General features: G+C 44.7%; 1 protein-coding gene across 1 annotated transcript in view; it reads right to left on the bottom strand.

Moving 5' to 3' along the window:
* Window positions 1-14,241, bottom strand: part of LOC127585052 (procollagen galactosyltransferase 1-like) — a 62,972-nt gene that overhangs the window by 16,253 nt on the left and 32,478 nt on the right. The window contains exons 2-6 of the mRNA XM_052042190.1: window positions 13,661-13,771; window positions 10,365-10,482; window positions 8,062-8,196; window positions 7,366-7,570; window positions 4,230-4,349 (exon numbers count right to left, since the gene is read on the bottom strand). Of these exons, the coding sequence (XP_051898150.1) occupies window positions 4,230-4,349; window positions 7,366-7,570; window positions 8,062-8,196; window positions 10,365-10,482; window positions 13,661-13,771 (689 nt within the window). The remainder of the gene's footprint in view (window positions 1-4,229; window positions 4,350-7,365; window positions 7,571-8,061; window positions 8,197-10,364; window positions 10,483-13,660; window positions 13,772-14,241) is intronic.

The following is a 14,241-nucleotide window of genomic DNA, read 5'->3' as shown; positions in this document are numbered from 1 at the left end:
TACTTGTTCTCTAAAAGTTGGTCATAAATAAGATAGTCACCGATAGATTCAACAGGGACTGATTAGAACATGGAACCTACTACAGTAAGAGGCAGTTGAAGCCAATGTGACTCCCTTGTCCAAAAAGGCAGGCAGAAGGTGGGACTACCAGCCAGATCGTTTAACATCTATTGTTGGCAATGACCTGGAGTTAATAATCAAAGAGGAAATAACTAATCATTTAGGAAAGTTGAATTTAATTAAAACTAGTCAACATGGATTTATGAAAGGTAAATTGTGTTGGACAAATTTGCTCAAATTCATTGAGGATGCAGAGAGCATGGATAGAGGGGAACCCATAGATGTAGTGTATTTAGATATCCAGAAGGCATTTGACAAAATGCGATACAAGAGGCTAATAAATAATTTAAGAGCGCAAGATATTGGAGGAAGTGTGTTAGTATGGACTGAAAACTGGCTGTCACATAGAAAACAGAGAGTTGGAATAATGGGTCCTTTTCAGGCTGGAGGGACGTAACCAGGAGTACCCCAGGGATAGGTTCTTGGCCCTCAATTGTTTACTATTTACATTAATGACCTGGAGGCGGGAACAAAATGTAAGGTTTCCAAGTTTGCCGATGATATGGACATAGGTGGAAGGGCACGTTGTGATGAGGGGCGTGTGATTCTGCAACAGGATATAGATAGATTGAGAGAAAACTGGGAAAATGGAGCTTAATGTGTGGAAGTGTGAAATTATCCACTTCAGTAAGAGGAATCAAATGGCAGGTTAATACCTACATGGAGAGAGATTGCGAGTGAGTGAAGTACAGAGGGATCTAGGTGTTCTAGTGCATAAATCACAAAATGTTAGCAGGCAGGTCCAACAAGTAGTTTAAAGTGGCAAAAGGCATGTTGGTCTATATTGTGAAGGGTTTGGAGCTTAAGAATAGATTTTATTACAGTTGTACAGGATGTTGGTGAGGCCACACCGGGAATATTGTGCACAGTTTTGGTCCCCTTACCTAAAATGGATATTGTAGCACTGGGGGCAGTGGACAGGAGATTCAGCCGGCTAATTCCTGGGAATGACAGGGTTGTCCTAACAAGAGTGGTAGACCAGTTAAAACAGAGATGCAGGGAAACTACTTCTCTCAGACAGTAGTGAATCTCTGGAATTCTCTGCCATATCATTAGACTTACTTAAGGTGGAGATAGGTAAGTACTTGAAAGATCAAGGAATTGAGGGTTATGGGGAACTGGCACAGAAGGGGAGTTGAAGGTAGTGTAGATCAGCCATGATCATATTGAATGGCAGGGTAGGCTTGAGCGGCTGAATGGCCTACTCCTGCTCCTATTTTGGCTTAAAGGAGAAGCTGGATAAAGCAGTGGGTCCACTGGTCTGCTTTCTGTGCTGTTAGTACCACGACAATTTAAAACACTGAAAAAAAATGAAAACTAAACCCATAAACACGTAGACTGAGGGAGTAAGAAAACAGCTCACTGATGCCATCATTCATGACTGAATGAAATGAGGCTCCTTGGGGCCCAGCCCGGTTAGGTCAGCAAGTGAACCCTGGTCAGACAATGTGATGGGGGAAGAGGCTGGATGTTTCAGCAACAGTAGGAGAAAAGCAACACATTATGATAACAGGGAGCTAATCGCTGACCTCAGGAAGGGGAGGTTGGGAGACCACGTGCCTGCTCTCAATGGTGGGTCAGAGGTGGAGAGAATCAGGTTTATTATCACTGACATATGTCATGAAATTTGTTGTTTTGCAGCAGCAGTACAGTGCAAGACATAAAAATTACTACAAGTTACAAAAATAAGTAAATAGGGCAAAAGAGGAATAACGAGGTAGTGTTCATGGACCGTTCAGAAACCTGATGGCGGAGGGGAAGAAACTGTTCCTGAAACGTCGAGTGTGGGTCTTCAGGCTCCTGTACCTCCTCCCCGATGGTAGTAACCCTAAGAGAGCATGTCCCAGATGGTGAGGGTCCTTAATGATGTCCTCTTGAAGATGTCCTCGATGGCAGGGAGGGTTGTGGCCATGACGGAGCTGGCGGAGTCTACAACCCTCTGCAACTTCTTTCGATCCTGTGAATTGGAACCTCCATAACAGGTAGTGATGCAACCAGTCAGAATGCTCTCCACCATACATCTGTGGAAATTTGTGTCTTTGGTGACATACCAAGTCTCCTCAAACTCCTAACGAAGCAGAGCCACTAGCGTGCCTTCTTCGTGATTGCATCAGTGTGTTGGTCCCATGATAGATCCTTGGAGATGTTGACACCCAGGAACTTGATGTTGTTCACCCTTTCCACCACCGACCCCTCAATGAGGACTGGTGTGTGTTCTCCTGACTTCCCCTTCCTGAAGCAAGCAGCTTCAAATTCCTGGGCGTCAACAACTCAGATGACCTGTCCTGGGCCCAGCACATAGCTCCAATCATGAAGAAGGAGCACTGGCGCCTCTAAGTCCTTGGAAGTTTAAGGAGATTTGGCATGTCACCAAATACTCCAACTAACTTCCACAGATGCACTGTTGAAAGTATCCTGACTGGTTGCACCATGGCCTGGTACAGCAATCCCATCACACAGGAACGCAAGGGGCTGCAGAGAGTTGTGGACACAGCCCGCTCCATCACGGGCACATCCCTCCTCACCGTCAGTAGTATCTACAGGAGGTGCTGCCTGAAGGAGGCGGCATCTATCATCAAGGATCCCCACCATACGGGTCATGCCCTCTTCTCGCTGCTACCGTCAGGCAGGAGGTAAGGAAGCCTGAAGTCCCACACCACCAGGTTCAGGAACAGTTACTTTTCGACAACCATCAGGTTCTTGAACCGACCTACACAACCCTAATCCTACCTCAGCGACGGAATACTACGCACTACCTCCTGTACTACCATGGAGTTGTCTCTGATTGTTTATTTTTGCACTAATGACTTGTTTCGTACAGTCTTTTTCTCCTTCACCATCTGATACAAGTTCTGTGTGTTGTCTAAAGCTACGTGCCTGTGATGCTCCTGTAAGCAAGCTTTTCATCATACCTATACCTCACTGTACTTGTGCGCATGACAATAAACTTGACTTGACAACCCTGAGCAGATAACGGTAACAACTGGGATAAGAAGAACAAGATCCGTGTAAAATCATCTGCGCTGGTGTGATCTGGAAGGGAGATTAAAAAATGTGACCATCTTTGTGCACATAAGGTGTCATGAACTCAATACATTTAGATCCTATTTAGCGAGCTACTGTATGCACGTAACGTGCAAGTTGCCTGAGATCATTTCATTGCACCCCAATGTGGTGCAAGGGACCAACAAACCTGTTAATCCTTCTTAATAAAGCTGCTGATAGTAGGCTCTTAAGCCTTTTGATTCGTCAGACAAGACCTCAGCTAGAATCTTGCATTAATAAACATGATGAACCTAACCTTGCAAGCTTCTTCACAGAATAGGCTAACCTAATATAATCGCTGAACAGAATCTGTTGCTGGTAATGTTCCAGTTGAATAACAGAGAGACTTAAAGATCCAATTCCCTGAAAGCGGCAACACAGTTAGTTAGGGTGGTGAAGAAGGTGCATGGCATGCTTGCCTTCATAGGGCGCAGCATAGATTACAAGAGCTGCGACATTATGTCACAACTTTACAAAACACTGGTTAGGCCACATTTGCATTGTGTGCAGTTCTGGTCGCCACACTATAGGAAGGGTTGTGATTGCGCTGGAGAGAGTGCAGAGGAGATTCACTTGGATGTAGCCCAGATTGGAGGACTTTAGTTATGGGGAGAGATTGCATAGGCTGGATTTGTGTTCCCTGGAAGTATATGATTATGATGCATAGATAGGGTACATAGTCAAAATCTTTTTCCTGTGGTAGGGGTATCAAAAACAAGAGGATGTAGGTTTAAGGTGAGAGGGAGGAATTTTAAAGGGATCTGAGGGTCAAATGTTTTTTTAAACGCAGTGAGGTTGATATCTGGAACATGCTGCCAGAGGAGTGGTGGAATCAGTTACAACTGCAACATTTAAGAGGCATTTAGACACACATAAATAGGCAAGTCTTAGAAGGATATAGATCTAATGTGGGCAAATGGGATTAGTGTAGACGGGCAAAAAGGTCAGCATGGACGTGGTGGGCCGAAGGGCCCGTTTCTGTGCCGTACAACCCAATGACCAAGTCCCAGTGACTCCCAGCTGCTGAATAGTGCTGCTCTGGAGAATTAAACTGAATGACCTACCCATAACCTCGAGCTGGACGTGAATAAAACTCTCCACCTCATCTTGCATGGTGCTGGTTGACTTCAGAGGAACTTGCAGGAACCCGAAGTGCTCTCTATTATTGATGTACATCTGGACGCCTGAAACAGGAGAAAATGTTCATCACTACAGTTACACTCACATTACAAATTGTTGAATTATTACGTGTGCAGGAAATGTGAGCAGTAATTATGCGATCATTACATTTTGGTCTGATATTGCATTTTTCATGACCTTAGGAATCCAACACTTTACAATCAATGAAGTAATTTTTATGCAAGACACTGCTGTAATATAGGAAACTCAGCAAAGATCCCAAAGTGTCGGTTTAATAATGATCAGATAATAGGGTGGTGCAGTGGGTAGAGCTGCTGCCTGACAGCTCCAGAGACCCCGGTTCAATCCCGACCTCTGGTACTGTCCGTTTGGAATTTGCACTTTCTCCGTGACTACTTGGACTTCCCCTGGGTGCTTCGGAATCCCCCCACATCCCAACATCTCATCTCCCCTCTTTCTTTCCAGGTGAAGGGTCTCGACCCCAAGTGCCGACTGTCCATTTCCCGCCATAGATGCAGCCTGATCCGCTGAGTTCCTCCAGCTCCTTTGGGCATTGCTCCAGGTTTCCAGCATCTGCAGCCTCTTGAGTCTCCAAAGATACACGGGTTGGTTAGCTAATTGGCTGCTGTAAATTGCCCCTAGTGTGTGGGTGAGCAGTGGGATCTGGAAGAGTTGATGGCAATGTGGGGAGAATAAAATGGGATTGGCGTAAATAGGTGATTAATGGTCGGTGCAGACCTGGAGGACTAAAGGACCCATTTCTATGCTGTATGACTCTACCGGTTTCTTGTAGTAAACCTTGGTTAAGGGGTTAAATACTGGCTGGAATATTGATAAGAATTCCCTGGTCTTTTCAAACTTGTGCCATGGGATCTTCTACCTGGAAGGGCTATGGGTGCCTGGATTAACATTCAACCACAAGGACTGTACCTCCAATGGCACAGCCTTCACTCACTTCTGGACTTTTTGGTCTTTCCAGAGTGGAACCTTCTGACCCAGAGGCAGGGGTGCTACCAAGCCAAGGGCAACACAGAGACAGATAACCAAGAAGAATCATAGTGAAGGAAAACTTCCTCGACTTTTCCTAACAATAACCTGCATCCTAATCATTGCAGGAGCTCTGTGAACCAGAGAGGAAGTGGTGTAAAAGAAATAGGTAATATCGTCAGCAGAGATTCAATTTAGGGACATACAAGAGGCCAGGATTCAATTTATCTTCAAGTTAAAGAAAATCAACAGCAGAGAGTCAGCAGGAGTAATGATTCAGAGTCAAGAGTGCAAGCTCAATGCAAAGTACTGTGAAAGAAATTCAGCTGAGACATCACTGCCTCAAAGGGAACAGAATGGGACAGCCAGTCTCAGAGAGACCTGGTTATTAGTGTTTTATAGGTCAGTGTGCTAAAGCATTGGAAGAGCACAGAGCACCAGAAGAGCGGTCCCAAACATTTGAACAATAGAGGGATAGGAGGACAACAGCAGAGGAACCCCTGCAAGTCAACTGTCATCCAAATGATCATTCAGGAGCTTTGAGTGTTCAGTGAGTAAGAAATAATTTTGGTTTTTATTTTATATGAAAGCACACCTAATTTTAAATCAGGCCTAGAATAAACAAAAAAGGACGACAGAGCAAGGACAGGTTGTTTCAGGATCAGCGAGTGAGTGTTACTGTCCTGGATTTTCACACCTGCAGAAAGTTTTAGAACATAGAACAGTACAGCTTGGGAGCAGACCCTTCAGCCCACGGTGGCTGTGCTGAGCACGGTGCCACATTAAACTAATTCCTTCTGTCTGCACGTGATCCATATCCCTCCATTCCCTGCATATTCATGTTCCCATCCAAAAGCCTCTTGAACACCACTATCACATCTGCTTCCACTACCACCCCTGATAGCGCGTTCCAGGCACCTACCACTCGCTATGTAAAAAAAAACTTGCCCAGCATATCCCCTTTAAACATTCCCCCTCTTACCTTGAAGATATTCGATATTTCTATCCTGGGAAAAAAGATTCTGACTGTCTACCCTATCTATGCCTCTCATAATCTTATAAACTTCTGTCAGGTCTCCACTCATCCGCCGACACTCCAGAGAAAACAACCCAAGTTTGCTCAACCTCTCCTTATAGCTCATACATATAGGGGGGGGGGCAGGCACGGTAGTGTAGCGGTTAGTGTAACGCTATTACAGCGCCAGTGACCCGGGTTCAATTTCCGCCCGTGTCTGCATGGGTTTCCTCCAGGTGCCCCGGTCTCCTCCCACATTCCAAAGACGTACGGGTTAGGAAGTTGTGGGCATGCTATGTTGGCACTGGAAGTGTGGCGACACTTACGGGCTGCCCCCAGAACAATCTGCACAAAGATGCATTTCACTGTGTGTTTCGATGTACATGTGACTAATAAAGAAATCTTATCTTATCATAGATCTGGGGAAGGATGCATTGATTTTGCATACCCAATGCCAGTAATAAAGCACCTTTATAGCTTGCTGGACTATTTCACCACATAGTTATGAGTTAACCAAATTGATTTCTGTGTAGAATCACATACAGGTTAGATATGAGAGGTCAGATTTTATTCCCTAAAGTGCATTAGTGAACCAGTTGGATTTTATAATTACTAAAATAGCCAGAAGAGGCAGGGAAAGTTCCCACAATCTGCTCAGGACTCCTTTTTCTGGTCAATAACCAAGACTGACAAAGCAAAATTCAGTCTCATCCTGCACATAGGGAGCATCTTGGCAATAGTGACCATAATAATAATAGATTAGATAATGCCCAGGGTAATGGATAAGAGAAAAGATGATTTTAAGGGGCAAATAATGGGATAATAGAAACAGCAACATTGACAAATAGCCAAAGAGGACCTGTTCAAATAAAAATGTACTTCACTTAAGAATGATCTGACTGAGACCTTTAAGATGATTGAATGATTTGGTTAGGGTAGATATCGAGAAGGTAGGAGACACATCTATTGCACAGCTTCAGAATTAGATCCCAAAATTTAATTGGGCTTTGAATGTCCATGCACAGTGTGGTCACAGCAGGCTGAACTCTGTAGCTCACCTGCTTGCTTGCATGAAAACGCAAAGACAATGATGTCATCAAAAGACCAGGTGTAGTCCGGATGTGGGGGGTAAAAGGCCAGTTTCTTGGAGGCTTCTTTGCGGAGATCGATCAGCATCGTGGAGTGGACCATTACCACCGGGAAACAGCCCAGCCTGTCCCGTTTCCGTATCGGAGGGTAGGCTGGGGTCCGCTTGTAATAACCCTGTGGGCAAAGTAGGTTAAAGTAAATCCATTCAACAATCCAGCTCAACATCAGTTCTCAGCACAGATACACGTTAGATGCCAAACGTAACCAGGGAGGAGGGAACAGGGAATGGGATGGATTGGAGAGCTCTTCAAAGAGCTGGGGAGGGACAATGATCTTCTGTCCAGTGTGGGTGTAAAGTGGATTGGCATAAATGGAAGTAAATGCAGGAAGGAGAGAGTGAGAAAGGTGACTCAATACCCTGTTGAACAGTTGGGTTGCATTATTATAAGCAAACCAAGGGTGGAAATGTGGAGAAGATCGACAGAGAAAATGAACAAAGACCTTAGGATCAATCACTGCAGAAGGGACGGAGGCTCAAAGGAGGGTACAGAAAGTAAAACTGATGCTGCAAGCTGTCAAACGGTGTCAGACCAAACAATCTCATCAGTCCACAAATTACAAGACAAAATGGAAGTAGTTTCCTTAAAACACCGTCCCATCCGTACCTCCGAGGTCATTCCGCACCAGAAATTGGAATAGGCAGAGCGCGAGTCCAACATCGGAGAAACAACCGTCTTATTCTCTGCTATGAGGAGAGTCAGGGTGTCTGGGTTGGTCAAGAAGTTATCTGCATCTACAAACTGAAAAGAAACAAGAGTATCGTCAATGGTAGTTGCAGAGAGCAGGTGACCAGCTATGGGCTGTACTGTGCCAGGGCACACAGGGTTCTGGGCATTTGTAAATGGGCAAAAAGCTCATCAGAGCTGGGCAGAAGTTGAGACACTGCACGTTAACAAGTAGAGGACATGGGCGGGGAAATGGCCTATCACAAAAGAGGAAGTTCCATCAGTTGTATAAAAGTCACAATGACGAGGGGTTGCTGGGAACGTAGGAAGTATTATGGACCACTCAGCCCCTCAAGCTTGTTCTGCCACCAACCTATTATGGTTCCATGCCCTTTTGCCCAACCAATATCTCTCAACCCTGATCACTACAGTTTAACAACACTATGACCACTTTGATCACTTTGCACAAAAATGTACTTTTTTTATTCCAATTATGTTCTTTCTTGTAAAAATTGTGTATAATATGTATTTCTCGTGAATGCTGCTTATCTGATGCTATGTGCCTGTGCTGCTGCTGCAAGCAAGTTGTTCATTGCACCTGTGCCTACATATACTTGTGTATATGACAATAAACTCGACTTTGACCAATTTCAATTCTACCAAGCTTCCTAGGATTCAACGTTTTTTGGGCGGTAAGATATTAGCCTTCCACGATCTTTTGTGCGAAAATGTGCTTCCTCCTCGCTTGTCAACAGTTTAATTCTAATCCTCTTGTTCAGGACTATCCCACCAGAAATTGATGTTGCCTACTCTATCCAATCCTCACAGTAATACTAGATGGTGTCACATTCCGTTCCAGATCACCTCTCCCCTCAGGTAAGCTCCCAAAGCTGCAGGAGAATCCTTATTTTAGTGCACAAGCTGCTGAGCCAGGTTAGAAGCAATTTCCAACCTCAGGCATCATCCAACCACCTGCAGGGTCAATAAACTCCTCCAGACACAGCCCATGGTCCATTACCACAACTGTACCGTTCCATTCTCCTGACCTATGCCAACCTGTTAACCTCCTTTAAGAATCACCATCTCCTGAACAACAAAATTAATACTTCTAAAACATTCCCCCACCCCAGCAAACACTGACCACCAAAAGGTGCAACAACACACCAATCAACAACTGGAATCTACCATCCCATTTGCCCACGGACGTGAAAGAATTTACCTAGTCTTCCCGTTACAATGAGAAACGGCACACGGTGGTCAAGGTTTGGGATTTTTTTCATTTACTGTGATTTAGTTTAATGCAGCACTGTAAAACTGCACACCTACTATCAAAGATTCACCTTACTTAAAAGCCAAAGGGCACGGAGCTATTACACCTGGACAGGTCCTCCCCAGGTACAACCAGGTTCTGTTCCTGTGAATGGTTTGTAACCCAGAGAGTTTGCACGTCGGAAATGCAGCCGTGCTCCAAGTTCCCACAGGGCAGCCGGCAAATCCATCCCACCGGTCTCCCACACGCTTGTTTGTATGTACAGCTGTACACATGTGGGGCGTTGGTAAGCTAGGGGGGAACTGTACGTTTGGGGGAACAAGGCGACCAAGCCCGCAGTTCCCAATGCTCTGCTCTCCCTGACTGGTGGATTCCGGTGTCTGTTTTGTAAAGGTTTACAGTCACGTGGCACTTTTCCCAACACCTGAACTTCGTCTTTTAGGTGTCGTTTCCGTTGTTGTGTGAAAAGGGACAGCTAAATTACATACAAAATGTTCCCAGAATCGGTAGATAACTGGATAATCTGTTTTAGGGAGACTGGTTGAGCGATTGACCAGGGTTCCATGGAGGACTCTGTTACTCTTCTTTGAAGCATGTTGTGGGATTGTTTACATTTGCCTCAGAGATCAGGCAATGATTTGATTTTAAATCTCACCTGAGTTATGGCACTTCCAACAGTGCAACACTGCAATGTGACCATCAGCTTAGGTTCTGCACTCTGCAGTCAATCTCAAACCCACAACCGTCTAATTTAGAAGTTATAGTGCTGCCTGTGGTGATGTCTGTGGTTGATGATCAGAACAAATCGTATAAGGTTCATACCAACAACAAACTTAGCACTTAACTAATATCTGATCAATTGCCCTGAAAAGCAGCACCACCAATTAAAACCAAAACCACTGTGCTTAATGACAAAGGCAGCTATCGGGGATTCCCTCCTATTCCGTTTCTGTTCAAACCTTACTGTCCGTACCAAAATGTAATCGGCCCATCGGTCTCTGGCTGACTTCAGTGCTGCTTGTCGTAGCTTCATCACGTGCTCATATCGAGAGTCTGGCCAATGCTTTGGCCCGGTTTCATCCGGATAAGATCTGGAACCCAACAGTGCAAAGAATACACAGGACATTAGGAGCCAGCATAACGCAGGTAGTTCACCAAAATAAGCAGATTTCTGATTTCCCCACCATCCTACCAACTGCACATTGATCTCTTTCCAGTTCCCCCTCCGGTTCATTAATTTGAAGTTAACTCTAACACAACCTGCTTACACAGTATCCAACAGTTCCCAAAATCCATGGCTAGCTGTTGCACCATTTTGGTATTAGCAATAGCTATTACTAATGTTATTCTCATTGTTGTTAGTGGTCCATATTCAATGAGTCACATGAACCTGACAGATGTTGGTTAGGCCACAGCTGGAATATTCAGTACAATTCTGGCTGCCACACTATAGGAAGGACATGACTAGAGAAGCTGCAGAGGAGATTCACCAGGATGCTGCTTGGGATCGGGTATTTCTGTGATGAGAGACTGGAATAGACTGGGTTTATTCTCCTTGGAATAAAGGAAGCTGAGGGGAGGACCTGACAGAGGTGTACAAAATTATGAAAGGCACAGATAGAGTAGACAGTGAGAAACTTTTCCCCATCATAGAGGTGTCTAAGACCAGAAGACTTAGATTCAGATTGAAGACCAAGAGGCTTAGAGGGGATATGAGGAAAATTATTTTTACCCAGAGGGTGGTTGCAACCTAGAATGCACTGCCCTAGAAGGTCACATAGGCAGAGATACTCGCTTTTTAAAATTTGGTAAATTAATTGGTTTATTATTGTCATATATGCCAATGTACAGTGAAAAACTTTGTTTTGCATGCCAGAATATAGAATAAAGTGTTACACTTACAGAGAAAGTGCAGTGCGGGCAGACAAAGTGCAAGGCCATAACAAGGTGGATTGAGAGATCAAGAGTCCATCTTTTCATCCTAGGGACGGTTCAATGGTCTTATAAAAGCATCTGGATGGTCACTTGAATCACCAGGGCATAGTAGGCTATGGACCAAGTGCTGGTAAATGGGATTAGTACAGATAGGTATTCTATGGCTGGCACAGACAAGGTGGGCTGAAGGGCCTGTTTCTGTGCTGTATGATTCTATGACTCTTATGTACTTTGGGATTTCCTCTGGCTGCATATTGATTTTGTGATCTCTGGTATGTCAGGTTCTCAATCCAATTGCGTCACCCATTAAGGAATACAAAGGAGATGTGCTGTTGAAAGTATCCTGACTGGTTGCATCACGGTCTGGTACAGCAATTCAAATGCACAGGAATGCAAGAAGCTGCAGAGAGTAGTGGACTCTGCCCAATACATCACGGGCACATCCCTCACCACCATCAATACTACCTACAGAAGGTACCGCCTCCAGAAGGCATCATCCATCATCAAAGATCCCCACCATCCAGCTCATGCCATCTTCTCACAGCTACCATCGGGCAGGAGGTTCAGAAGCCTGAAGTCCCACACCACCAGGTTCAGGAACAGCTACTTCCCTTAAACTATTCAGTTCTTGAACCAACCGGCAAAACCTCAAACACTACAGCTTAGAAACACTATGACCACTTCGCACTAAAATGGAATTGTTTTTTTTGTTCTGATTGTGTTCTTTCTTGTAAAAATTGTGTATAATTTATGCTTTTCTTATGAATGCTGCTTATCTGATGCTATGTGCCTGTGATGCTGCTGCAAGTTAAGTTTTTCATTGCATCTGTGTACACATGTACTTGTGCGTATGGCAATAAACCTGACTTTGACTTTGAATGTTCCAGTAAATGACCAGCTTACTTGGGGTATTTTTTCAAGACTGTGATTCAACACGAACATTGTTGAAGAAGCAATTCCCACATCCTTGCGACCAGATCAAAGGCTTGTGTGGGACCCAGGTTTGCAGGTGCAGAGCGCACTGTGTTACCAGAAAATGGATGTGTGTTGATTCAGAGCATGAGTTTAATTGAAAGCATTGAATAGGCTAACGTCTTAGTGCTTGTGTTTTCTTTAAATTTACTCTCAGTGGACGATGCTAACAAGACAGCAGTTTCCATCAGTCAGTCTGATAAGGCTGCCCAGCATCACTCAGCTTTTGTTGATTGTTGAAACCCTTGACCTTTTCATAACAGTGTAAGGTGGGGGATTTCAAAACACTGAAGGAGTGCCAATACATGGCCAAACCAGTACGGTCTGTGCCTCGGTAGGAATGATGGTCTTAGAGGAAAGCCTGGGGTATAATGTGAGGAGATATGGAAGAGGTGAATGTGTGTGACAACAGTTCAAAATGGGGTGTGGGAAGGCTCACTAACCTCCAACTGAGAAAAGGTTCTTGGGGAGGTCGACTACTGGACGTCAGTGGGAATCCAGAGGAATGCTGTCAGTTCAGGGTGGGGAGGAATCAATGGGAAATCTGGGAGTGGAAGAGGGACAGAGGACAGGATTGGCAGCATCAGGGATGGGAGAGTGGGGAAAGGGGCCAAAATGCAGGACTGGCAGTGAGCACATATCAATGGGAAATATTCACAGTTGCTCGACAAATATAGAGACAAGTGATCATCTCAGTCTCACTCTCTGTTGTTGAGGAACATCAAGACAAAGAGGTGCACAATGGTGCAGATAGTAGAGCACTGCCAGAGACCCAGGCTCAATCTTGACCTCAAGTTCTGTCTGTGTGGAGTCTGCATGTTCTCCGTGGCCAGGTGGGTTTCCTCCGGGTGTTCCAGTTCCCTTCCACATCCCAAGGACACGCAGGTTGGTTGGTTGATTGGCTGTAAATTACCCCCAATGTGTAGGTGAGGGGTAGAATCTGGGGAGAATTGATGAGAATGTGAGGGAAATGAAAAAAGAGATTAGTGTAGTGGTGGTTGATGGTCAGGGCAGACTCAATGGGCTGAAGGGCCTGTTTCCTTGCTCTATCTCTTAATGGTTCTCTCAAATTGGTCAGCAGCTCTATAGCCATATTAATGAAAGTCATTGAGGCAAGGTCTAATGTAAATAGGAGAATGGAATCTGGAGCATAAAACTGCTGGAGGAAGTCAACAGGTCGAGCAGCATCTGTGGGAGGAAAGGAATTGTCAATGTTTCAGCATCACGACCTGCTGAGCTCCGATGTGAATAGTACTACTGTTTCACTGATAAGAGCAAGAGTAAACTGCTGCCCAGTAGGAAAAAACTGACCAAAATTAAAGGGTTAATGATATCCTTGGGCATGGCCAGCACTGAACTTACTTGGGCTCATCCTTGGGTCTCCATTCAACGGAATGGTAAAATCTCTGTACATTCACCAGCCATTCTCTCAATACTGCTGTGGTGTTATCCACATTGTGGTCCGTGGCAATCCTACAGAGAACAAAGCATAATGTAATCTACACTAGTGCACAACGGAGGCTTCTCCAAAACAACACACTGATCCTCTTACATTTATATAGCATCTTTCACATCTGAAGGAATTCCAAAGTCCTTCACAATCAATAAAGTATTGTTAAAATGCAGTCATTGTTTTTCAATAAGGAATCATCGGAAGGTCCTGCAAACAGCAATTTGATGACCGTTCAAGGTGTACAGAGTTAGCGTTAGCCAGGATACCAGAGAGACTCGGTGTTCATGTCTGAAGAACAAGACGGAAATATTTTATCTCCCGGGAAGGCGGACAGAACATCTCAATCAAAAGATGACTCTTCCGACAATAGCCTCAGTGTCAGTCTGCACAAGTCTACATCGAGTAGGACTTCAACCCACACATTTCTGACTCATTAAGAATGTTATGAACTGGCCAATGGCTGAAACAATGTCAAGTCTGTGTCACTGGC

The sequence above is a fragment of the Pristis pectinata genome, chromosome 31 (assembly GCF_009764475.1).
Source record: "Pristis pectinata isolate sPriPec2 chromosome 31, sPriPec2.1.pri, whole genome shotgun sequence".
Lineage (NCBI taxonomy): Eukaryota > Metazoa > Chordata > Chondrichthyes > Rhinopristiformes > Pristidae > Pristis > Pristis pectinata.
This window is presented reverse-complemented; position numbering and strand designations above follow the sequence as displayed.